Source organism: Dromiciops gliroides, chromosome X, assembly GCF_019393635.1.
Source record: "Dromiciops gliroides isolate mDroGli1 chromosome X, mDroGli1.pri, whole genome shotgun sequence".
In the NCBI taxonomy this organism is placed as follows: Eukaryota; Metazoa; Chordata; class Mammalia; order Microbiotheria; family Microbiotheriidae; genus Dromiciops; species Dromiciops gliroides.
In genome coordinates this window covers 493,307-517,025 of record NC_057867.1, presented here as the reverse complement: position 1 = coordinate 517,025, position 23,719 = coordinate 493,307, and the positions used below count along the sequence as shown (strand labels likewise).

The 23,719-nt window shown below is 50.7% G+C and overlaps 1 protein-coding gene across 3 annotated transcripts in view; it reads right to left on the bottom strand.

Annotated features, from left to right (window-relative positions):
- The window catches only part of WNK3 (WNK lysine deficient protein kinase 3), a 57,388-nt gene that overhangs the window by 19,485 nt on the left and 14,184 nt on the right, over window positions 1-23,719 (bottom strand). For all 3 annotated transcript variants that reach the window (XM_043973706.1, XM_043973707.1, XM_043973705.1), the window contains exons 3-13: window positions 21,748-21,920; window positions 20,534-20,754; window positions 19,935-20,092; window positions 17,160-17,248; window positions 12,590-12,809; window positions 11,603-11,873; window positions 9,516-9,709; window positions 9,319-9,393; window positions 6,341-7,990; window positions 2,738-2,811; window positions 325-472 (exon numbers count right to left, since the gene is read on the bottom strand). In XM_043973706.1, the coding sequence (XP_043829641.1) occupies window positions 325-472; window positions 2,738-2,811; window positions 6,341-7,990; window positions 9,319-9,393; window positions 9,516-9,709; window positions 11,603-11,873; window positions 12,590-12,809; window positions 17,160-17,248; window positions 19,935-20,092; window positions 20,534-20,754; window positions 21,748-21,920 (3,273 nt within the window). The remainder of the gene's footprint in view (window positions 1-324; window positions 473-2,737; window positions 2,812-6,340; window positions 7,991-9,318; window positions 9,394-9,515; window positions 9,710-11,602; window positions 11,874-12,589; window positions 12,810-17,159; window positions 17,249-19,934; window positions 20,093-20,533; window positions 20,755-21,747; window positions 21,921-23,719) is intronic.

The following is a 23,719-nucleotide window of genomic DNA, read 5'->3' as shown; positions in this document are numbered from 1 at the left end:
TCACAAGGAAGGGCTATGTTATTGGGGGGGGCGTTAGGAGGAAGTGGGCAGTGATAGGCAGGTTCAGTGAAATGCCACATGCCCTTCTGCAGTCATTTATGACCCTCAAGCTCTGGATCTTCTCTGTAGCCACTGGGAGTTATTCATTAAAAGCATCATTATAATAACTGAAATTAAACTGGGTGGTTTCTAACCTTTTCTCCACTAACTCTGGTCCCTTTCAGGGAAAAATCTGAGGAATATGGGAAGGAGCAGAGCCTCTCAAGAACCTCCCCTTCCCCACCAAGTCACTCTTTTGGACTTCAAACTTTGACGTAGCCGTACCTGGAGGACGGTCAGTTGGAATCTGGGCCCCTTCTCTGGTCGAGGACACGAAGCCCTCCTCTGCTTCATCCGATCCTGTTTCCCGTTTCCAACGAGGTTTTCAAACCCACTGGTACCATCCTTCAATGCTGTCACATCAGCACCACTGCTAAGAAGCACAAAGAATAACTGCCATCAAATCTTTGAGAACAGACAAAGGCCAGGCCCAAACCAGCATGAATTAACAAGGGAAGCAGCCACCCCACTGGGAATGTTGTTCCTAACCTTCCTCTATACATATATCTATAGATCTCAGATCAGAGGGATACCTCATGAAATGTCAAATCCCACAGTTCAGGTGGAAGTCCCCAAAGAGTAAGATTCCCCTCTTCCCTCAATCATGGCAAGGACAAAGCTTTAGGAAGGGACTCAAAGTAAGCAAGTCGGTTTAAGGGTGGACAACCTTGCCTTGTGAGGGACTTCCTGGGGGTAATGGGCTAGCTAGGGTGGGGTGAGTCATCTCTAAAAGGAAAATAAAATCTGGAGCCATGAACAAAAACAGCAGGCACTTGGCAGCAGAAGGATCCTCGGGAGATGAACTGAGGTTACGCATGTGTCTGTCTGTCTGGCCAATGTAGGGGGCTGGTCATGTTGTTCAACTTGGGCCAGCTGGGGTGGGAAACCTGGGAATGTGAGTTATGAGTAGGAACAAGAAAGGAAAAAAAGGAAGTCATGGAAAGAAGTGGGGAAGTGCAAAGCCAGGGAATCCAACCAAGATGAGCTCAGGAACTTGCCCATGCTGGGAAACAGCACACACACACACACACACACACACACACACACACACACACACACACACACACACACGGGAGCACACACGCGAGCACACACGCGAGCACACATACGCACGCGAGCACACACGCACACACCCCAAGAGTGAAAGCGAGAGTGAGAAGATCATTTGAAGGGAACATCAGGAAAGGTTTCAAGGACAAGGTGGTCCTTAGACTGGAAGTGAGAAGGAGCCAGGGACTCAGGGGTGGCAGGAGATGGAGCAGCATGTGTGAAGTAGACAGGAAAGGCCAGCTGGGCTAGAGGGAGAACATAGGAAGGAGAGGGATGGGCCAGCAAAAGAGTTGAGGTTTGAATCTGGGGATCAGCAGTGAGGACACTCTAGAGGTCACCAAGCAAGGGGGTACCCTAAGCAGAGCCAGCCCTTTAAGAAGATACCTTGGGAGGCTGGGCTGGGCTGGGGAGAGGAATGGAAATCACAGGAAGAGCCACTGTGGATCAAGGACGAAATAAGCAAATGACTTAGAAATCCTTACTACGTTCTGCAAGTTTCATGGAATAAAAAGGCTGTGCACTTTTCCACCAAGGGTATAGTTTGTACCCCCAAATCATTGCCAAAGAGCCCAGAAGGTTTTGTCCCTAGAGTAGATGTGACTAGATTGTCTAGAACACCTTGGAGAAGAAAGTTAGATCCCCAAGAGCAGAAGAGGGCAAAGGTGGACGTCAGGAGAAGGATCCCTTCAGCTGCTGAGAAGGGATGGGGACATGGAAGGAAGAACATGATGCTCTGCTGGGTCTGTCTGGGACTTCCAAAGGATAGTGGCGATTCCCATGAAATGAGCAGTAAATGGATGTAGACAACATCTCCTGCAGGTCAGTTAAAAACTGTCCCTAAGTCGTGAAGAAACCTGTGCCCCACTTCCAGAAAGAGCTGACAGGATCACTGTAGGCTGAGTACAATGCCTTCTGTCTTTCTCTTTCTTCCTTTTTTGGGGACACGGCTAATGGGAACACCTGTCTTGACCCTACATGTTTTGTAATGGGTCAGAGAGGGAGAGGGGGCAAAGGAGACAATCTGGAATGGGAAATAAGATGGATGTTTTTTCTAGAAGAAAGAAAACAGCGATGACGACAATAATAAAAAACAAATTAACTAATAAATAAGTCAAGAAAAATACATGAAGAAAAAAAGAATTGCGCCTAATTGTCACTAAACCATGCGGGATTATTAACTGACACCATCAATGAACATGAAAACCAAAGATATGGAGTCTTCCCCCATCAGCTACACCAGGTGGGTTAGACCAACACATTAGTGTGCAAGGCCTCACTTCGTTTGGTTAGGAATGCCAGGCCCTAGGGAACTCTCTCGATTGCTTTCCATGCTTTTTTAGAAGCAGCTGCCTAATCCACAAAAGGCTCACCTTTTCTGACAAAAACAACTAGTCCAGACTGGGTCAAGCTACCTAGGGCAGGACCCCCAGATTCACATAGTTCTTACTGGGGCTGCTCAAGAGAGACAGTGAAGCTAATACCAGATCACCTTCCTTTCAGAGGCCCTAAAGGTTGACTTCCCTCCAATCAATGGTCGAGGGCACACATACCTCCTTAGTTCTTAGGGAATCGGCTGATTCACACTTACCCTCGGACTAAATCTGTTTTCGGAAGAGCTGTTTGTAGGTCTCCTACTGGTGGCTGGGATCCAGGCTGTGAGTTCTGTCAGAATAAAACTTGTCAGAAAAACAACTAAAATTCGAGGTACCCCAGCCCTGCCCCTCCTCCCCCTCCTCCCCCCCATCTGCTTCATGACAATTTCTGAGCCTAGGTGTTGGTCCAAGAGCACTATGGAACCAGACGAAATGCTTGCCAGGCAATCTACATCACATGGCATACAGAAAGGAAGCTCGCCTCTCAATGGGCAAAGTGTCCAGATCTGGTCGTGGAGTATGAGAGAAAAGGAAGGAAATGTTTATGGACCATCTGGCCATTTCCATGCAGCCCCTGGATCCCCCTGACCCCAGGCACCCAAGCACCCAAGTACCCACTGCTTCTCAGTGAAAGGCCATTCCAATGCACTGAGTGAGTGCCCCAGAGTGAGCCCTGATTCCAATGCCCGATGCTGGGGGAGCTGGGCCATTCCCTTCACCACTCTCAATTCCAATTTCCTAAGCCAGGAATCTTTGAGGGGAAGAAAAGCACCTGGAAACCACAAAGCGCTAGACAAATATACACCGGTATTTTGACGCCTTCACTCCTAAAGGGGCCAGGCCCAAGAATGACGATGTGCGGCCTTGGGGTCAGAAGAGTCCAGACTCCTCCCCAGTGAAATGACCTCTTGGCTGATCACCCTCAGCCCCAACAGTCAGGGTAAAGCCGTGAGCACACAGGAAGAAGGTCTGATCCTTTCAGCCACTGGTCTCTAAAAGCCTAGGCTAGGCTGGGGGCCCCCAGCACCCCCAATTTTGCTCCCCCTCACTCAGGCTGACTGTATCTTGGGCACCTGCCAGAAAGTCTCCAAAAAATTCCTCTGGGCCAAGGTTTGTGAAAGAAGGGAAGCGTAGTTCTTCCTTTAACAACTTTCTTTCAACTCTGAAAATATTCCTATTCACTTATCTGGGACAAAATGTCTCCCGTCTCAACATAGGAACACTAATGCTGTCATTAGAAACCTAAATCTCCTGGACAAGGTGCTCTCTGTCTGGGGAAGGGGGAATCCTTCTTGTGGATTCTACCCTCAGGAACTGAGCTGGACTGCTACTGCCCTGGACGACGGGCCCGAAAGTTCTGTATGTGCCAGAGTCACGTCAGTGCTGGAGGCCCTGGCTTGGAATCCCAGCTCTCCTAGTTACTGATCCCTGGTATGAGCCTTTCTTCCCTCCTTTGTCCAATGACAGCCTAGAGCAGGCCCTTCCCGATCAGGATCGGGACTGAAGGCCTGCTTCAAAGCCTAATTCGAAGTCTAACCTTCAGGAACACAGTCATCTTCTTCCTTTCTCTGTCCCACTTAGAAATCAGAAAGCAGGGGCAGCTAGGCAGCACATTGGATAGAGCACTGGCCCTGGATTCAGGAGGACCTGAGTTCAAATCCAGCTTCAGACACTTAACACTTACTAGCTGTGTGACCCTGGGCAAGTCACTTAACTCCAATTGCCTCACTAAAAAAACAAACAAAAAAAACCAGAAAGCAAAGCAGTTAATTGTTTAACTGACTATTTTTTCCTCCAGAACCCTGAGCCTCAGAAGCGGGGGTGGGGGTGTAGCCAAAGCCACAGGGCCTCAGGAAGCTCTGAGAACCACCTGCCCCCCTCCACACAGATCCTCCCAGGCCAATGCTTTCTAAGTCTTCTTTAGCACGGTCTCAAGGAATAAGGGAAGATTGTGACTGAAAGCCTGCTCCTCTGCTGAACGAAGGAAGAAAGATGGCCACCCCATTACCTTGGAGAGAAGACTCAATGGTGGCCCTTTCGCACTAAGGCCAAGAGAACCTGAAGCCCAAGCAGACTGTCCTCGGCCTGAAGCCAGCCAGCTGCCCACCCCGCCCCTCAATCTGAACAACCGTTTGGTCTGCACAGCATAGCACTCTTTGCTCTTAAGTTAGCTATTATTCTACGTTGTTGGGCTCTTTTAACCTTTCCAGAGAAACTATCTGGCTTTCGGCAATAAAGCCAAAGGCACCACCAGTTCCATCCCTTTGCTGTGGTTGGGTCCTGAGGAAGAGACTTGGCCTCAGGACATAGGGGGCCATCCCCTGACCCAAAACACAATGTGGAGTGAATCTCTGGCTGAGACATCCAAAGCCTCTAAACCAACCCAGGAAAACTACAGAAGGCACATGATCAATCTTTTATAAGAAGTTCGTCTTCCTGGAGAAGGTCAGCCTCTAAATGCCAACTTTGCCACCAAAGCAGGAAAACGGGAAGATGTCAGCCCCTGTAGACATCAGTCCTGATTACCCATCAGCCCCAAGTCTGTCCATTCACTGCTCCCTTGCTTGCTGGAGCACACCCCTTCAAACCCAACTGGGCAGGCTGAGAGGAGGCAGCAAAGGAAGGGCTAAAATGAACTTTTCAGGGATCAACTTGGGATGGAGATACTAAGTAATGAGTAATAAGTAGTGAGGGAAAATTCCTCTGAGTGCTCCCAACCCCACGAACACACCTGGGCCTCCAATCTACAGTCAACCTTCTGCATCTGTGGCTGGGAAAGTCCCTAGGTACTAGCTCCTCTAGCTGCCTCACTTGAGTTTTAGCTTCTCTGCTAGACTAGTGAGTTCCTTGAAGTCCCCTGAAGACGGAAGGAAGTAGATGGCTCAGTGGTCTGGGCTTGTCAGGCAGGCAGATGATCGAGGTTCCAATCCTGACTCTTGACATTTATTAGCTATATGACCCTTGGAAAATGCCCTGTCCTCTCTGGACCTCAGTTTCCCCCTCGGTAAAGTGAGGGGTTGGACTGGATGGCTTCTATTTCCCAAAGAAGCATGCTGTGAACCCTTTAACCCAGACAGCCCTACTTAAGCCATGATGGATGAGAGCAAGCCAAAGCCCTCCAGCTTGCCCTCCTGAGGCAAAAAGGCACAAGGACTAAGCCTCTGAGCGGGCCCACCACAGCCCCAGGTCAGCCACACTTCAAGGTTTCTCTCTTAACACAAGATTCAGAACACAAGGGACGTTGCCAATGAGAGCTGAACCAGAGGAAAATGACAAGCCTCTTTAGTGGGCCCCAAATCAACCTTTTAGTTTGTCTTTTTCAGTCCTGGCCCCACCATGTGCAGAAATTCCACTTCATTTTCTATCCCCCCCCCATATCTAAAGCAGTATTCAAGAATTCCCACAGCAAGCCCAACTCACTAGACTCTCAAACCTTCAGAGAACTGAGAAGGGCTCAGCACATTCTATCACGGGAGTGATTTGGCCAAAGTGGCAGCAATGCAGGAAGCCTAAGGAGGGAATTATGGGTCATGCGCCCTCTTCTAATTAAGGACAGGACCCTCTGGTCCCCTTCCCAAACCCCCAAACATGTGAATGTTACTGGGCCTGGCAAGACTTTCTCATTACAAGCACAGGACAGTATCTGCAAAGATAGGTCAGAGGCAAGACCCAAGGCCAGCCTGGACATTTCACATATGAGGAAACCAAGGGCTGAGGAGAACCTTGTCCATGAGTCAATCCTCTTCTCAACACATGGAGAAGACTCTCCCCCACTGCCATGGCCACCCCCACCCCCAAATCTTCCCCCCAGATTTTACCTTTGGAACATTTTGGCCTTTTAAAGCCTGACGCTGTGGCTGGGCCTGCAAGACAGGAATGCCCTGGGCAGGAAGTGAGTCCTGTGCTGGACTAGTCAGGGGTAGCTGCTTGGGAAGGGCCATCCCTGAATTCTGGTAAAGAGCCTGCTGCTGTTGCTGCTGCAATTCTGATGGCCCAGAGACAGGTGCTTGGCTTAATGGTGGCTGCCACGGGGGCTGGCTGTATACGGGCTGGTGCTTCTGACAAGGCAGAGTCTGACTGCATTCAGTGGCCGACTGGGGGACTGGAGCTGGTGCTTGCTGGGCCTGGCCAGGGGCCTGCTGCTGGAAGGTGCCAGGTTGGCCATATGAGAGTTGCTGCTGACTCTGAGAAGCTTCTGGAGTAAGTAGCTCAAGGGGTGGCACTGCTGGTAGCTGGGAAGGGTGAACTACCTGCTGATGTGGAGTGAATGTGGGTTTTGAGAAAGGACTCAGGACACACGGCTGCTGCGGGAAGGGTTGTGCTTGGCCCTCCCCGGCCCTTGGGATGCCCATGGCTGGTGAAGGAGCCGGGCCTCTGAGCTGCTCATTCCCCCCACTGACCTCCACCGGCGGAACAGTCAGCAGCACCTCTGCTGGGTACAATTGGGCCTTCTGGTCCACACATGCCAAAGGAATGGCTGCTGGCTGGCCCAAATGTGCCTGGCTCTCTGAGGCCGGCACGACATAGAACGACTGTTCATCTGGAGCCTGCTGCTCAGGGTTAGGGCTGGCTGCATGTGCCTGGTGACCCAAGTATGTCCCCTGCTCCGTGGCTGGGAGGGAGGGAGTTGCTTGCCCTGTGTATGCAGAAGGCTCAGGGGGTAAGACCGGGTAAGGAGGCTGGTCCACAGGCTGCCCAGTGTAAGTCCCTTGCATGACATATGCTGGCTTCTCCAAGTAAGAAGGTGGGGCATGATATACTGCAGGCTGTCCAGGGACTGGGGCAGAATAGAGGGACTGCACTGCAGGTGGGGGTATAGCATAAGCAGGTGGCGTGCCATATAGTGGCTGGGGTGCCACCGGGTAAGGGGCCTGCTCTGGAGCTGGAACCAAACCAGAAGGCGGCACGGGGTAGGTGGGATAAGGCAGCTGGTCAGACGGCTTCACCACCAAGATGGGCTGCTGGTCACCCAATGAAATCAGGCCTCCTCTCCCATCGCCTTCTGGCTGCTGCAGGACCCCCTGAGCATCAGCCTCCTGAAGCCCAGCCTCTTGGGTCGGCTCCACAGCCTTCACAAGCAAAGCCACTGGGGGGGGTGGACAAGGCACCGGGTAGTAGTGGGGCTGTGGCCCTGCACAAAGAGGGCCAGAGTCCTGCTGCACCACCGAGTACGCTTGGGACACTAAAGGCAGCTGGGGAGCAGTGAGCTGGGCTCCTGAATGGCCAGCCACAGAGACTGGAAGCTGTTGGGAGGCCCTGAGAGCACCCTGCGTGCCAGTCATGTACTGAGCAGTAGGGGGATTTGGCAAGAAGGCCGAAGGCTGTTCAGCATCCAGCGTCGGGCCCGCCGTCTGACTTCCATTCCGAGGGCTGAAATCGAGCGCTATGCCTGCTGCAAGGTGCTGGGCTGAGGGCAGGGTGGGTGGATTTGAAGCCTGGCCGTCTGCTCCAAAGGTCTGCTGGGGCTCCTAGAACAAGGAGAAGGCAGGTAGGGAACATGCCCAGGTTAAGCCCAATCTACTAGGCCTGGCCACTGTGGCTACTGAGGCCTTTAAAAGGCAAACTGTCACTAAGCTTTGTTTTCCTCAGAATTCAAAGGGTAGAGTTTCCTGCTTTGGTCTCTACATCTTCAGGCTCAAAATCTCCCTAACAAGTTTTAAGAGTGGCAGCTGGTTCTTGGGATTGGGCCTCTAAGTGGGCCCCCCACCTCCCCAGACCAAAAAGCCAAGAGGGGGACACAATGGGTCTAGTAAGACATTGTCTTTCCCTCTTTCACATTTCTTGCAAATTGAGATGGATCTGCCCCCCAAAAGTGGTAAAAGGCCAACAGAAAACTCACCGAGATTTTAGTAGCCCATGAATTTCCGTTGCCAAGTCTCTCACCAGGAACTGCCTGACCACATGGAACAATCATTGTGTCCAGGGCATTCCTTGGTTTGGGTCTCTCCCCACACTCACAGTGCTTGGGCAACCTAATGCCACTCTTATTTTTTTGATATTGTTTTGTTTGTTTGTGGGGCAATGAGGGTTAAGTGACTTGCCCAGGGTCACACAGCTAGTAAGTGTCAAGTGTCTGAGGCCAGATTTGAACTCAGGTCCTTCTGAATCCAGGGCCGGTGCTTTATCTACCGCGCCACCTAGCTGCCCCAACTAATGCCACTCTTGACTTGGCAACATCCAAAGCAAGTCGGAGTCTCTCTCTAAGCCACCTTCAAGTCCCAAAGCCAAAGACTTCCCTTTGACTGTACAAAACTAACTCTCCCACCCTGACAGATTCACAGTGCAGACACTGTGACATATGTGGGAGCCTCATCCTTGGAAAGTACCAAATCCTTAGCTGAACTCAATACAGTGTGATGACTGTTCCTAATATACTAGTGGGAGAAGAGGAGAGAGGCGCACAGACCAAACCCAACAATGCCACATGGAAAAGGAGATGGTGACGATGTACTTAGAGGACTCCCAGAGTTCCATCTTGCCCAGAACCAAAACCCCCTCAAGTACTTTGTCCACAACATGGATAAACTGGGCACCTCCAAAAACCTGTGCACTTGGTGACTACTTCCAAGGGTCTGGGGATCATGGGCGGAGGGGAGTAGGAGGAGTGAGGGAAAAGGGGAATTTTATCAAGGATCAAATGAAACAAAAGTGGGAAATGCATAGCTGAAATGAGAGCTGCTCCCGAAGAAAAAGCCTTCAATACCAAGCATCCATCTGAGTCCCTGACATCCCGAGGGTTCTATTACCCCTGTGTGTATGTGTGTGCACACAAGAGTATGAGCCCTGGGAATCTTACCATTATCTGGGAGAACTGCTGGACAGCTACCGGTGGAAACACCTGGGGCTGAGCAAGGCTTCCTTGTTGCTGGACCTGATTCCAAAAGAAATGTTGAAAAAACAATGTTGAAAACAACTTTCCTATTCAGAGTCAGGGCTGAAACTAGAGTTCAAACAAACAGGTTCAAGCATCTGAATAACTCCAGTGGCTCTCACCCCTGGCATTTGCTGGTAATGTCCCACCAGCTGTTGGGGCGGGTACAGGTGCCCTGGAAGTTGGGCTTTGGCCTGGGGAACGTGAGAAGCTTTGGCAGGAACCACCGTTGGATCTGGGCAGTAGGCCATGGTGTGTTGACTCGAGGAATCGGGATGCTTGACTGTCCCAACTCCTGCCTCAGGCAAACCATCAGCTGCAGCAAAGAAATATGCCAACTGTGAGCATGCCACGGAGCTGAAGATGGCAGCTGACATGAACCATGGCCACTACAGGATTCATCTGAAACGAGCCATGAGATCCCCATGGCATTGTGGCAGGCCCCTGCCCTGGGAGTTACATGTTTCTGTGACCTTGAACAAGTCACTTCCCTTCTGAATGTAAGTTGAGGAGACTAACCCTAACCCAGATTCTTCCCTTGCTGGAAGTTAGGGCTCAGTCCTCTCCTTGATGTCACATGCAGTTGAAGCCAAGAGGGGTTTCAGAGGCTGCCTCTGATATCCTCAACTGGCAGAAGAGAAAACTGAGGCACTGAACTTGGAACCAAGAGAAACTTGGGTCTAAATCCAATTGGGGACACCTAGCTCCAGGAGCATGGCTACAGCATTTCACTTACCTCTCAACTTCACTCCCCTCCTCTGAAAAATAGGACCCAGAAAGGAGAAATTGCCTGACCTCTGACCTCTGACCTTTTAAGTGCCTCCCACAGCTCACTACACTTGGGGGGGAGGGTGTTGGGGGAAGGGAGGCAGAAGGAAAGAAGACAGGAGGAGGGGCAGGGGAAGGAGAAGAGAAAGACACTGTACAGGAAAAAAAAAAAGCTGACTGGCATCCTTGGAGAAGAGAGGATAACAGCAATGTCTTGTAGCAGATAGGGCAAGAGAAATTTTCTATCAAAGTCGTAAAGACCTATAAACACACTAACACTGTCCTAGAAAAGTCCTTCAGGGTGAGTTAGGGTTATGCCAAATCTGGCAGTTTCTTCCTCCTTAAAGGCCCAAATCAGAGCCTGCCTCTGCACATGTATCCATCTCCAAGGGTTTAAGAGGAAGCCAAGACTGGTGCCCTTGTAGCGGACATAACCTATTTAGTAAAACTGCCTTTCACTGGGCTTGCCCGGGGATCTGAGTTGACAAGATTGCTGATGGGCAGGTTGTCAAAACTGAATGACCGCCCTCCACGACCTTCACTCCATTTAGCTCTGGATGCTAGGCAATGCTCAAAGTCACCATGGTGTACCCAAAGGAGGCTGGGAAAGGTCAAGAGGAAGAAGGCAGCCCATTGGACGGTGCTGTTCAGCCACTTGGACATTCTGCCCTTTTCACCCACAGGCACAGCTCTGCTCTTCTCTAAACACCAGAAAGGTGGGATCAAAGCCCAGCCCAGGGTTCTACTCTGGCCTCTGCCACTCAGAACCTGTGTGAATTGGGCTACGTCCCTTTCCCTCTTGATGCCAGTTTCCTCCACTGGAAAATGAGTTTGCTTTTCCAGCTATAACCCTAACCTACCCCATGACCTTCCCCAAGCCACGGAGAGCTGGGGCTTTTTGCTCTATTGCTGCCACCACCAGTGCTGAGGCCCTGGTTGTTCTGCCCTCCCCTGGCACACAGCCAAGGAGAAGGAAGAAAACCGAGAGCTTGTCTTTTTGTTACAAGGAAGAGGTCAACAAGGGGCGGGCAGAAGGCCCAGGGTACAGGCAAGTGATTTGTCCAGTCACAAGTGGCAAGATAGGAACCTGACTTCTCTGACGTTGTAGCCCTAGCACTTAGCCTGGCATCCAGCTGGGGCTTAATGCTTCCTGACTGTCAGGATCCCAGGCTTCCCAGCCCAACCCCTGTGGATGAGGTGATCATGTCACATGATTTTCAGGAGAAAAAGGTTCCAAGGGATCCAAATTGCCTGAGCAGCCCCAAAGGCCCCTCTGTCATTCTGGCCCAATAGACCAACCACAAAACAACAAGGAACTGGCCTTTTCTTGGATCTCCATGACAACTTGTAAAGCAAGGTCAGTCACCTGTGCCTAGCCGCCACCACCACCCTCCCTGCCCCAAGGACACAGAAGGGCAGGTGCACTGGACTTGACAGATACCAGGAATGGAGGCAGGACAGTGATTCAGCAGAGCCTGTTGTTTTTGGAGGAGCTGCTGTCGCACGTGCTGATCGACCTCCGTCTCTTCACACTCAGTCCCAGCTGGCTGAGAAGTGTTTTGCTGTGGAGGCTTGCACTGAGAATCCCGGCGATCTTCCCCCACAAAGCCAGCCTGCTTCCTCTCCCTTGTCTTCTTGATCAGAGCGACCCGGTCTCGAATGGACTTCGCAACTGCTTTGGAATCACTCTCATGAAAGAAGCCGGACTTTACCTCAAAAAACAAAATGCATGTCCATGTCAAAGGCAGATCACAGACAAGAATTTTCTTCATATGGAAATGACTGCGGTCAATTTGAGGCTGGATCATGGGAATCCAAGAGGAGCCCCACGCAGTCAGCAAGGAAGCTCAAGTCAGTTCTATGGACGGTCTGGGGACATGTGTGTGTGTGGGGGGGCTCTCTCCATGGACATTCAGTGGCCTCATCAGTGAAATGAGGGGGTTAACTAGAGGATCCTGGAGGTCTCTTCCAGACAGAGCTCAGGGCTTTTATAAAGTGGATTTCAGGATGAAAGACAAGTAGCAGGGTATGATATTAAAAGATAAATACCTCCCCCACCCCTGCTCAAAGTGGACTTCCCTCTGTCACCACAAGCTAGATCATCAACCGTCACCAAACGAATGGCTTCTGAGTTTGGCTGGTCCTTAAACTGGAAAATTCCAATTCTACTAGTACAGCCCATGAGAACCATGAAAGGAAAGGCAGAGGGGAGAGGCTTGGGAGAAGTGATATCAAAGACATCCCAATGCCAGACAGGCTAGGAGAAAGCATGAAGGAGGAAGAATAGATGCTTAGCCCTCTCAAACAAGAACTCCAGGAGAACTCCTCAACCACCCCCTGGAGGTCTTTATGTAAAGAGACTGGTGAGAAGAGCTCAGGAGGCTGCCTTGAGTTCATGCCCAAGCTCTGCAAGAGGAAACTGACTTACCATTTCATATGCCACTTCTTCAGGGACATCTGTTTCTAAATTAAAACTGAATTCTAGAGCTTCATTGTCCTTGTGTTTGCCTTTCAGTTTCTTAGGGTCTTCAACCCAGAGTCTTAATGCCAAGGAAGAATTGAAGCCATCGTCTTCCTCTGCTGACTCCACTCTCAGCCCTGTATCTTCAGCAAAAAATGCGTGGTTTAAGAGGTCCTTGATGGATAACCTAATAAGAACACAGGAGGATCGAAGTTAGATATGCACAGTGGTGGCCACAGCCAGAGGCAGAGCTGGCTCCACCTTCTCATCAAGAAGAGCTTGGCTGATTTGCCATTTCATGTGAACAGAACAGCTCATTTACCTTGTTTACACTACAGACTGCTCACAGGGCTGGCAATGAAATTCCAACCAGCTCCATCCTGCTGCCTTTTGGACCATAGTATACATGTACGGGCCACTCCCTCAACAGAGTGGAAACTCCTAGGGGCTGCTGCCTTTTGGCCTTTGGATTCCCAGCACCTGGCACGTAGTAGGCACTTAAGAAATGCTAACTGACTGGAAAGGCTTTTCAAACTCAGATCAATTCAACTACCAACCACAACTCATTCTAGAGGACCCATGATATTCAGAAGCATCCAGAAAAAAGAACTGTGGCATCTGAATGCAGATTGAACCAGACCGTTTCTACTGGTTTTGTTGTGTTTTTTTTTCTTTTTTTAAGGTTTTTCCCTTGTGTTCTGATTCTTCTTTTACAACATGACTAATGCAGAAAATACGTTTAATGTGATTGTACATAGATAACCTGTATTAGATTGCTTTGCTGTCTTGGAGAGAGGGGAGGGAGAAAAATTTGGAACTCAAAATCTTACGAAAACAAATGTTGAAAACTATTTTTACATGTAACTAGGAAATAAAATACTTCTATGATGAAAAAAAAGCATATGCCTTTCAGAGCTGCTAGCCAGGTGGCCCAATGGAACCAGGAAGATCTGAATTCAAATCTAACCTCAGACACCGCCACCATTTCCTCAGCCGTACCATGAGGATGAGAATAGCACCTCCAACACAGAGTTGTCGTGAGCATCAAATGGCAAGCACACGTCTAAACGTGAGAGTAACGAAGAATCAAGCTCCTGACTTCCTGACAGACATGCAGGAGACTCAAGGGGAAAAATCAGAGAAATATCAGTGGATATGGCAAAGATGAAGAGCTGGTTTTCTTTGTAAAAGAACTGGGGTTTTTTTTAATCGGAGGGAAAGGAGAGCTTTCCCCCTAATAATGTTGTTAAAAAAAAAGTCAACAAAACACTTCTGAAAATGCACCAAAGAGAACAGAAAGAAGATCAGAGGAAAACACAGATGACGTTGCTGCTGGCAATGAAGAAGAAGAAGAAGAAGGGTCCTTTCTGGAGTACCCAGTGTGTGCCACGCACTGTGCTAAGTACTTGACAAAGAAGACCTCATTTGATCCTCTCAATAACCCTTGGGAGGTAGGTGCTATTATTATCCCCATTTAACAGTTGAGGAGACTGAGGCAGATAGAGGCAAAGTGACTCACCCAAGGTCACCCAGAGTCTGAGACTGGATCTGAACTCAAATCTTCCTTCCTCCAGTGCTCTCCCCACAGTGGCACCACCTGGCTGAAAGCTCTGAAATCAGTATGTCGACTATATCATATGCTTTTGGAAAAAGCCAAGTTTCACATAAAAAAGACTTATATTTTTGCATCAAACCATTTTTCCTTGTTCTACAGTGACTGCAGAGACGTTCCCTTTTACAAAAATTCATCACACAAAATTAAAGCTAAAAACTCCTGCTAGTTAAGTGAGTGGTTGAGGAGGACACAACCAACACTTTAGTGACTTGAGTTACTCCTGTCTCCATGAAGGCATATTGGGGGGGGGGGGAGGCGCCTGTTAATTAGGACCTGCTGGGTTTGCCAGATCTCCAAACTATGCACTACCATGAGTGGAGTAAGCCTTCTGGGGAGGGGAGGGGAGCCAATGCTTAAGGCAGCCCCTGCTAATCTGAAGCACCCCTCAGATCTTTCAGCTTTGCTCCCGCAGCCAGCCTATGAGCCTGGTCCCTTTGGGCAACAAAGGCTCACTTGGGTCCACCGAGAGACCCTTGGTCTTCCTGACTCCTAGAGATTGGATTGTAGGCTAACAGATCAATGCAGACTCTTGGGCCATTCCAAAGAATCTCTTTCTAGAGAACTCGAAAAGACAGGAGGAATCCAGACCTTTTCTTTGGGCTTCTGATGGCTCCTAACTGGTTTTGGTTTTCTTATTCTCTCTTCCTTCTTGGATCTTATCATGGATGAAGGGATCCCCATGGCCTATCAAGTCTCCTGCAGTCACTAGTTTGGACCAAGATGAACAAGCATCACATGTTTGTAGCTAGAAGGGACCTTACAGGCCATCTCATGCAACTTCCCCATTTTACAAAAGAAAAACCTGAGGCCTCAGAAGGACTTGCCAAGGTCACATAGGTAACAAGTGGCAGCTTAAGTTCCTTTAGAAGAGCAACGAAGCACGGAGACTCTACTGTCCTCTGTTGACTTGTGCTGGTCCCCTCTGCCAATCTGAATATAGATGTACTTACTTAACAGCAGACTGGGGTCAGGGTAGGGCAAATGAAGAGAAAGCAAACTCGTTAGAAGGTCCAACGAAAGCAAAGGCAGGCTTCCTTGCATTTCTACTGAAGTTTCTGACCTAAAAATACTTTGAAGTACTTTAATGTTCTTTGGTAAGAGTTCAGGGACCAAATCACTGAAGAGGGAGCCGTGGAAATGCTATTGGGCAACTGGGCTTTTCCTAGGGCCTCTGTCTAACCCTATCTTAGCTCTGTGTCCACCCATTCATTCTCTTACATTCACAGAACCTGGACTGATGGGGCAGAGCATTGCCACCAAGATTCAACAAGAAGGCAAGTGACAAAAGGGCCCACAACTTTGAAAACCAAACCTAGTCTGAAAGGAGTCAGACCACAGGTAGAAAGAATTGAGATAGACAATAGTAAACAAATGGGACTGATCAAAGATGGTGCTACCTGCTTGCTGAGAGGGAAGCAGGGACAGAGGGGGAGGGTGGGACCCAGAGACAAACAACAGAAAGTAAAGGGACTCTTTCCAAGTTGGGATCAAGATCACAAAGGCTGAGGACTCCTCAAGCTTCCTGCCTCTGGCTGGCCAGTAGATATCGGAAACTCAACATGTCTAAAACTGACCTCATTCTCTTTCCCCCAAGCCTAACCCTCGTACTACCTTCTCTCTGACTGATGAGCACATCAGTGTCCTCTGAGCCCCTCAAGCTCATAATGCAAGTCTCATCCTGGACTCCATTCTCCCGCACTCCCTATATCCAAGCTGTTGCCAAGGCCTCTCTGACTCTATCTTTGCAGCATTTCTCAGATACACCCCTTTCTCTCCTCTGACATGGCCCCTACCCTGGTGCAGGCCCCCGTCACCTCACACCTAGCCCATGGCAGCAGCTGCTTTGGGGTCTGCCTGCCCCAGGGCTCTCCCCACTCCAGTCTCTCCTCCATTCAGCCACCAAAGTGTCATTCCCCTCCTCAATAGCCTCTGGTAGCTCCCTATGGCCCTCCAGATCCAATACAAAGGGCTCCTCCATTTCCATATTTCTTATGCTTTTCCATCCAGTAACAGCATTGGAGATTGGAGATTCTCCCAACAACAGCCTCCACCTCCCAGGCCTAGAATGCTATCCCTCCTCCGCTTCAACTACTGACTTCCAGTCCCAACCACTCCTTTTACAGGAATCCTTCCCTTTGTTAATATTTCCTATTCATCCCATAGAGAGCGTGTTTGCTTGTGGTCTCCCCATTGAATTGTAAGCTACTTAAGGACAGGGGCAATTTTTGGCTTCTATTTGTATTCCCAGTTGCTTAGCAGTGCCCAGCACATTTATTATTGTTGTTCAGCCGTTCTCAGTCATGTCTAACACTGAATGACCCCATTGGGGAGTTTCTTGGCAAAGACACTAGAGTGGTTGGCCATTTCCTTCTCCAGCTCACTGGACAGCTGAGGAAACTGAGGCATATGGGAGTGAAGAGACTTGCCCAAGGTCACACAGCTAGCAAGTGTCTGAGGCTGGATTTGAACTCATGTGTTCCTGACTCCAGGCCTGGTGTTCTATCCACTTTGCCACCCTCGTATAAGAAAATGTCTAACATACTTCCTTAAACAGTAACTTCCATCTACATTGCACCTGAGCACCTCGTACACACCACCTCATCAGATCCCCACAAGGCAACAACCCTAGGAGGTAGATCCTATTATGAATCCCCTTTTTATAGCTGAGCAAACAGAGGTAGAGGTTAAGAGACTTGCCCAAGGTCACATAGCTAGGAAGTGTCTGAGGCCAGATTTGAAGTCAGAAAGGTGAGTCTTCCTGATGCTAAACCCAGTGCTTTATCTCCCGCAGCAGCAGCAGCAGCTAGCAGTCATGACAAGCACACAGTAGGTGCTTAATTAATGCTAATCCCGTGACTCAACAAGCTCCGGGGCTTCCCCTGCACTTCAGGGTGTGCGCACCCAGGCCCTGCAGACACTCACCTTTCACATTTGTTCTGGCGGATACAGCCTTCAATGATCTCCTTCACTTCTGGATCAGTCACCTTATTGAAACTAGCTGGTTTGATCCCCTAAGAAAAAAATGGAGACCCTTAGTTTGGGACAGTCTTTGGCAACCCCCGAACTCGAGCCAGAGCAGCCTCCTCTTCAATCACGGCACCACCAGAGAACCAGGGGGGTAGGGGCCACGAAGGGCAGGATTCTCAGCTTTCTTTCCCCTGTATATGGCAAACTAGTGCACAGTTCAAGAAATGAAAATTCTCAAGTAGCCGGCAAAGTGAATCAGGACCATCTCCTGACAACAGAGCCGTCCCTGGCCACCTTGTCTAACTCTACCACACCATGATCTCAGGGGTTTCGCCAAGTGCTTGCAGAGTACCTGGGGCATGACAGGCAGACTCAGGCAGGTCCAATTTACCACCTGGGGGCACATTCCTTTCAGGGCCCACAAGTGGCTCCTCAGCTCGATGAAGGGGGCCCCAAGATGAGGTAAACCCCAAGCCGGCCACATGGGAACCTCTGGCAGGGGATTTAATCAGTACTCCCCCCCAAAACCCCTGAAAGTAGCACTCCTCAATCTAAAGGAAACTCCTCGTCACCTGTGTGGGCTCCATCCAAACGACACCAACCCAAGTTGGTACCATCATCTGCTGAAGCAGCCCCCCAGCCATCTGCACAGAAAGATGAGAGAGACAGAGACAGACAGAAGAGAGACAGGGAGAGAAGGGGGAACAGAGAGAGACAGGGAGGGGGAGAGAGAGAGGGGGGAACAGAGAGAGACAGGGAGGGGGAGAGAGGGAGAGGGAGGGACAGAGACAGAGAGAGAAAGACAGATAAGGGGGGAGGGAGAGAGGGGGAGAGAGAGAGAGAGGAGAGAGACAGGGATGGAGGGAAGTAGGGAGAGATAGAGACAGAGAGAGGGAGGGAGAGAGAGGGAGGAGGGGACAGAGAGAGACAGAGAGGGGGAGAGAGGGAGAGGGAGGGACACAGAAAGAGAAAGACAGAGAAAGGGGGAGGGAGGGAGAGAGGAAAGGAGACAGGGAAGAAGGGAAGTAGGGATATGGAGAGAGAATCAGAGAGAGAGAAAGGGAGGAGGGGACAGAGAGAGACAAGGATAGAGGGAGGGAAAGGAGGGAGAGAGGGAGAGAAGAGAGGGAGAGAGACAGAAGGAGGGAGAGGGGGGAGAGCGAAGGAGAGGGAGAGAGAGAGACAGAGGAAAGAGAGACGGGGGGGGACGGGGGAGGGAGGGAGGAGGGGACAGAAAGAGACAGGGAGGGAGAGGAGGGGACAGAAAGAGACAGTGAGGGAGAGGAGGGGACAGAGAGAGACAAGGAGGGAGGGAGGGAAGGAGGGAGGGAGGGAGAGAGACAGAAGGAGGGAGAGGGGGGAGAGCGAAGGAGAGGGAGAGAGAGAGACAGAGGAAAGAGAGACAGAGGGGGGGGACGGGGGAGGGAGGGAGGAGGGGACAGAAAGAGACAGTGAGGGAGAGGAGGGGACAGAGAGAGACAAGGAGGGAGGGAGGGAGAGGGGGGAGAGAGAAGGAGAGGGAGAGAGAGACGGGGGGGGAGGGGGGAGGGAGGGAGGAGGGGACAGAAAGAGACAGTGAGGGAGAGGAGGGGACAGAGAGAGACAAGGAGGGAGGGAGGGAGACAGAAGGAGGGAGAGGGGGGAGAGAGGAGAGGGAGAGAGAGAGACAGAGGAAAGAGAGAGGGGGGGGGAGGGAGGGAGGGAGGAGGGGACAGAAAGAGACAGGGAGGGAGGGAGAGGAGGGGAAAGAGAGAGACAAGGAGGGAGGGAGGGAGAGGGGGGAGAGAGAAGGAGAGGGAGAGAGAGACGGGGGAGGGGGGAGGGAGGGAGGAGGGGACAGAAAGAGACAGTGAGGGAGAGGAGGGGACAGAGAGAGACAAGGAGGGAGGGAGGGAGAGGGGGGAGAGAGAAGGAGAGGGAGAGAGAGACGGGGGAGGGGGGAGGGAGGGAGGAGGGGACAGAAAGAGACAGTGAGGGAGAGGAGGGGACAGAGAGAGACAAGGAGGGAGGGAGGGAAGGAGGGAGGGAGGGAGACAGAAGGAGGGAGAGGGGGGAGAGAGGAGAGGGAGAGAGAGAGACAGAGGAAAGAGAGACGGGGGGGGGAAGGGAGGAGGGGACAGAAAGAGACAGTGAGGGAGAGGAGGGGACAGAGAGAGACAAGGAGGGAGGGAGGGAGAGGGGGGAGAGAGAAGGAGAGGGAGAGAGAGATGGGGGAGGGGGGAGGGGACAGAAAGAGACAGTGAGGGAGAGGAGGGGACAGAGAGAGACAAGGAGGGAGGGAGGGAAGGAGGGAGGGAGGGAGACAGAAGGAGGGAGAGGGGGGAGAGAGGAGAGGGAGAGAGAGAGACAGAGGAAAGAGAGACGGGGGGGGGAAGGGAGGAGGGGACAGAAAGAGACAGTGAGGGAGAGGAGGGGACAGAGAGAGACAAGGAGGGAGGGAGGGAGAGGGGGGAGAGAGAAGGAGAGGGAGAGAGAGATGGGGGAGGGGGGAGGGGACAGAAAGAGACAGTGAGGGAGAGGAGGGGACAGAGAGAGACAAGGAGGGAGGGAGAGGAGGGGACAGAGAGAGACAGAGACACAGAGAAACACCCCTCTCTGGCCAGTGAATGCATAAATGGGGCTGGGGTGACATCACTGCACAGAGCCCCATGTGGCCACATTTCCTTCCCGGATCCCCCTGAAACAAGGCCAGACACCAAGAAGGTCCAACCTGTGTCAGCTCAGACTTACGCTGGTCACTTTGCGGTAGATCTGAGCAGCATTTTGGCACTCAGAGTACGGATATTCAGAAGTAGCCATCTCCAGCATACACATACCAAAGGCGTACACATCAACACACTCATCATAGTGTTCTTCGTACATTTCTGGAGCCATAAACTCCGGGGTTCCTACAAAGAGAAAATTACCCACACCTTTTCCTGAAAGGGGGAAAAGCCATTTCACACCCCCCTCCTTTGGAGCATGCGTGTACCCCCTAAAGGCAACTCTGGACACTGCCCAAAAGCTGTCCACACCCACTGCTTGCTCCCCACCGGTGACAGCAAACAGTGAATGAAGCTGTTTAGTGGCCAACACGTGGCCACAGGCGTGACTAGAATTTAGGCACAGCTTCTGCTTATTCTTTTCCGTTGTCCCACTGTCTTTGTTAGCAAACTAGCAAACCCTCTTCTCGTCTTCTGTGGCCCTTCTTAAGAGCACATAGTAATAGTAAAAGACAGGAGAGAGATCAATTGATAGGACTCTTGAAATGCCACCTCTCCAGAGCCCAGACTAGAGTAACTTGACAGGAACCCCCCCCCTGGCCCAAGCCCAAAAACCACAAATATTACCAATCACACTCTTGGCAAATGATGTGCGCATTAAGGTGGCTAGCCCCAGGTCCCCAATCTTCACTGAGCCAGTTGGGCCAGTGATGAAAATGTTATCACACTTCAAGTCCCGGTGGATGATGGGTGGCGTCCTTGTGTGCAAGAACTGGAGGCCCTTCAAAATCTGCCGGCACCAACTCCTTAACACTTTTGGCTTCATGACTTTAAACCGTTTCAAGTACCTGCACAGAAAGTCAAACTCTCACCACTAAAGGCCAAAGGGTCAGTGTCTTCCCTAGCTCTATCCAAAGGTCGACATCTGCTTTGGCTCTGCTGCCAGCACTATGAGAGAGGCTGGGTTGTGGCATCCCCCAAAGGCCAGTGGGTGGCCTTTCCCTCAGGGCTGCTGAGATGCCAACACAGAGGCTTATGTCACTCTCAGGGTCACCCTAGGCCAGCAGAAACACCTGCTTTTAGTATCAAGGCCAACGGAGCTACCTGGGTGACGTTGGAGAAGTTACTGACCCATTTTGCTGTTTGTCTGCTAAAAGACATTGGGCTTAGACTTCTCACCCCCTTCTGAAATGTCATGATTTCCTCCACAAGTTTCTAGAAAAACAAGACTTAACACTAAGGGGGAAAGGAAAAGGAGAAAAGGTAAATGACTATTTCTTAAGCACTAAAGTGGCTTTACAAACATAACCTCACTGGATCCTCACAGTGCTATTATGATCACCATCTCACAGGTGAGGAAACTGAGGCAGATAGCAGTGAGGTGACTTGCCCAGGATCATATAGCTCAGAAGCGTCTGAGGCTAGATTTGCACTCAGGTCTTCCTGACTCCAGGGGTCCTCTCTCCACTGAGTCACCAGCTGCCTTTAAGTTGTCTAAGGGAAGAAAGCCACTTCCTCCATACCCTAATTTATCAAAATTTTGCTTCAAATAACCTGAGTTAACACTGTATTTTCAAGCCAATCTGGAGTGTGTTCACAAAGTCCACAGTCTTAAGGAAGTACAGTTATTATTTTCAGAGTATCTATATTCTAATTGCCAGAAATGTTCAGGGGGAGGGGGAGACACGGGACAGAGAGAATGGAACAGAACTCTGAACTGGCAACACATTTGCACACCACACACACATTCCCACCCCTCCCCAATATGTCCTAAACTCACCTCCCCCCACCCCACACACACTCACACCTACACAGCCCAGCCCAAAGTCAAGTTAACGCACGTCTTTAAAGTGCCTGATGTCATGAGCTCAGTCACTAAAACAATGCACTTTTTCCCTTTCACTGTAGATTCCCAGGAATCGTAGAATCGGACTATGTTGGGGTGCTGAAGACCCTTCAGCATCTCAGCTTCTTCTTTGAATCTCTGCTGCTCAGCTTTGCTCAGTTTCCGGTCCTAAAATGGAGAAGGGATTTCAGAATCAAAGTGAGATTAAAAATCATTTCCCACACAAGACACTTCTTAGTCATCCAGAATCTTAGTGGGGCCAGAAAGCTCCCCCTGAAGCTGCTCCGATTTTCTCAGTGGAAACAAGCCTGGAGAGAAGGGATATGAGCAGCACCCCCTGTATGGCCATCCCCTAAGGACCATGGGGCCTTTCCATCTGCCCTGCCACAGAGCCCTCCTCCAGGGGCCAGCTCCCACCATTAGCATGGGACTGGCCCCACTCTTGGTTTCTATCTTCAGCACAGGGCTCTGTTCATAGCAGGTGACAATCAATACTGTCTGTCTCCTTCCTTCCTTTCCCCTTCCTTCCTTCCTTCCTTCACCACCCAAAACAGACAAAAGAGTGTTTCTCCATCACTGCTTCTTCCTTGGAATCTGTGTAACTACTGACAAGAGTTCCCAACAGCCCCTGTTTCTCTGGTCAGGTGTCACCTAGTAAGTAGTTCTGGAACCGTACTGTCCCCAAATCTCTTCCTTAACTTGGATACCAAAAAAGAAAAAACCTCACCAGCGAAAACTGGACACACACAGAAGAGACAAGATTCACAAGAAAGGAAGGGAAAATGGAGAGCTGGTAATAAAATCCAGAGAAAAGGTTAAGAGTATCAGCAATTCTGGAGTTGGGGCTTGGGGACAATTCTCAGATCTCCCACTTACTACCTGTGTGAGCTCTGGAAAATCCCAATCAGTGTGGGCCCCCGTCCTAGGCAGCCCAGATAAGTGCACTCCCATACAAGCTGATCAAATTACCTCCTCCCCTGCTGGCAGATCATTAGGGGGATGATTCACTTTAACATTTGTGTTGGGAAATCGCCCTAATTCTAGGAAGCAGAAGCCCAGACAGGGAGGCCCACTTCTCTCCTGCCGATGTGTTAAAATGCCATTGACAAGGCCCTCACGATGGTCCAGCTAACACTTGCTTCCAATCTGCCCCTTTTTGGACAACAGATGTTTCCTGAGGCCCTTCAAAGTTGTCTCTGGCTGGAAAATGATTTTCCCCTGGCCTTTTGTGACTTCTGCTGCTCCAGGGACTGTCTTATGGCATTATCTGAAGGTAATAGGAGGGGTCTTGGGGAGAGCTCAGGCAAGTCGGTGCCTTTCCTCTGCCACTTTCTGAATCAACCCCATCTCAGACTGGCAGGGCCCCGAGCCCAGGTTCAACTCAGCCCCAGGCCATCTAGGGAGGAGCCAGAAAGCCTTGGTGGCCCATGAAAAGGAGGGGGAAAAAGCCCTGAACCCTCGAGAGCTGACTGATCAAAAAGGCTTCTGATTCTGTGTTCACAGCTACATGGCTTCAAGTTGGGATCACAACAGGGCTTTCAATCATCTGAAGATCCTAGCAAGGAGAGACACCTTGAGGACGGGCCCAGAGATGGGAGTTCCCTCGTCCACCCAGGCACCCCCCGTAACAGAGATGGATCATCAAACAGGAAGTGATGTCTCTAGGACCAAATACGCAGTGCTCTGCTTGCCATTCAAAGCCCTCCTTCCCTTCCCCTTCTTCCACCTTCCTCCCCATGCAGTGACCTTGGCCTCCTCTGGGCTGTTCTAGAAACGAAGACTTCATCTCTCTGGCCATCCCTCTGGCCTGCAATGCTTTCCCTTCCCATCTTCCCACGCTTCCCATGAGTCCAAACTAAAAGCCCACCTTCAATAAGAAGATGCTAGAGGGCAGGAACTGTCTTTGGCCTCTTTTTGCACCCCGGGGCTCACAGTAAATACTTAACGCTTAGTGACTGACTGGTGTC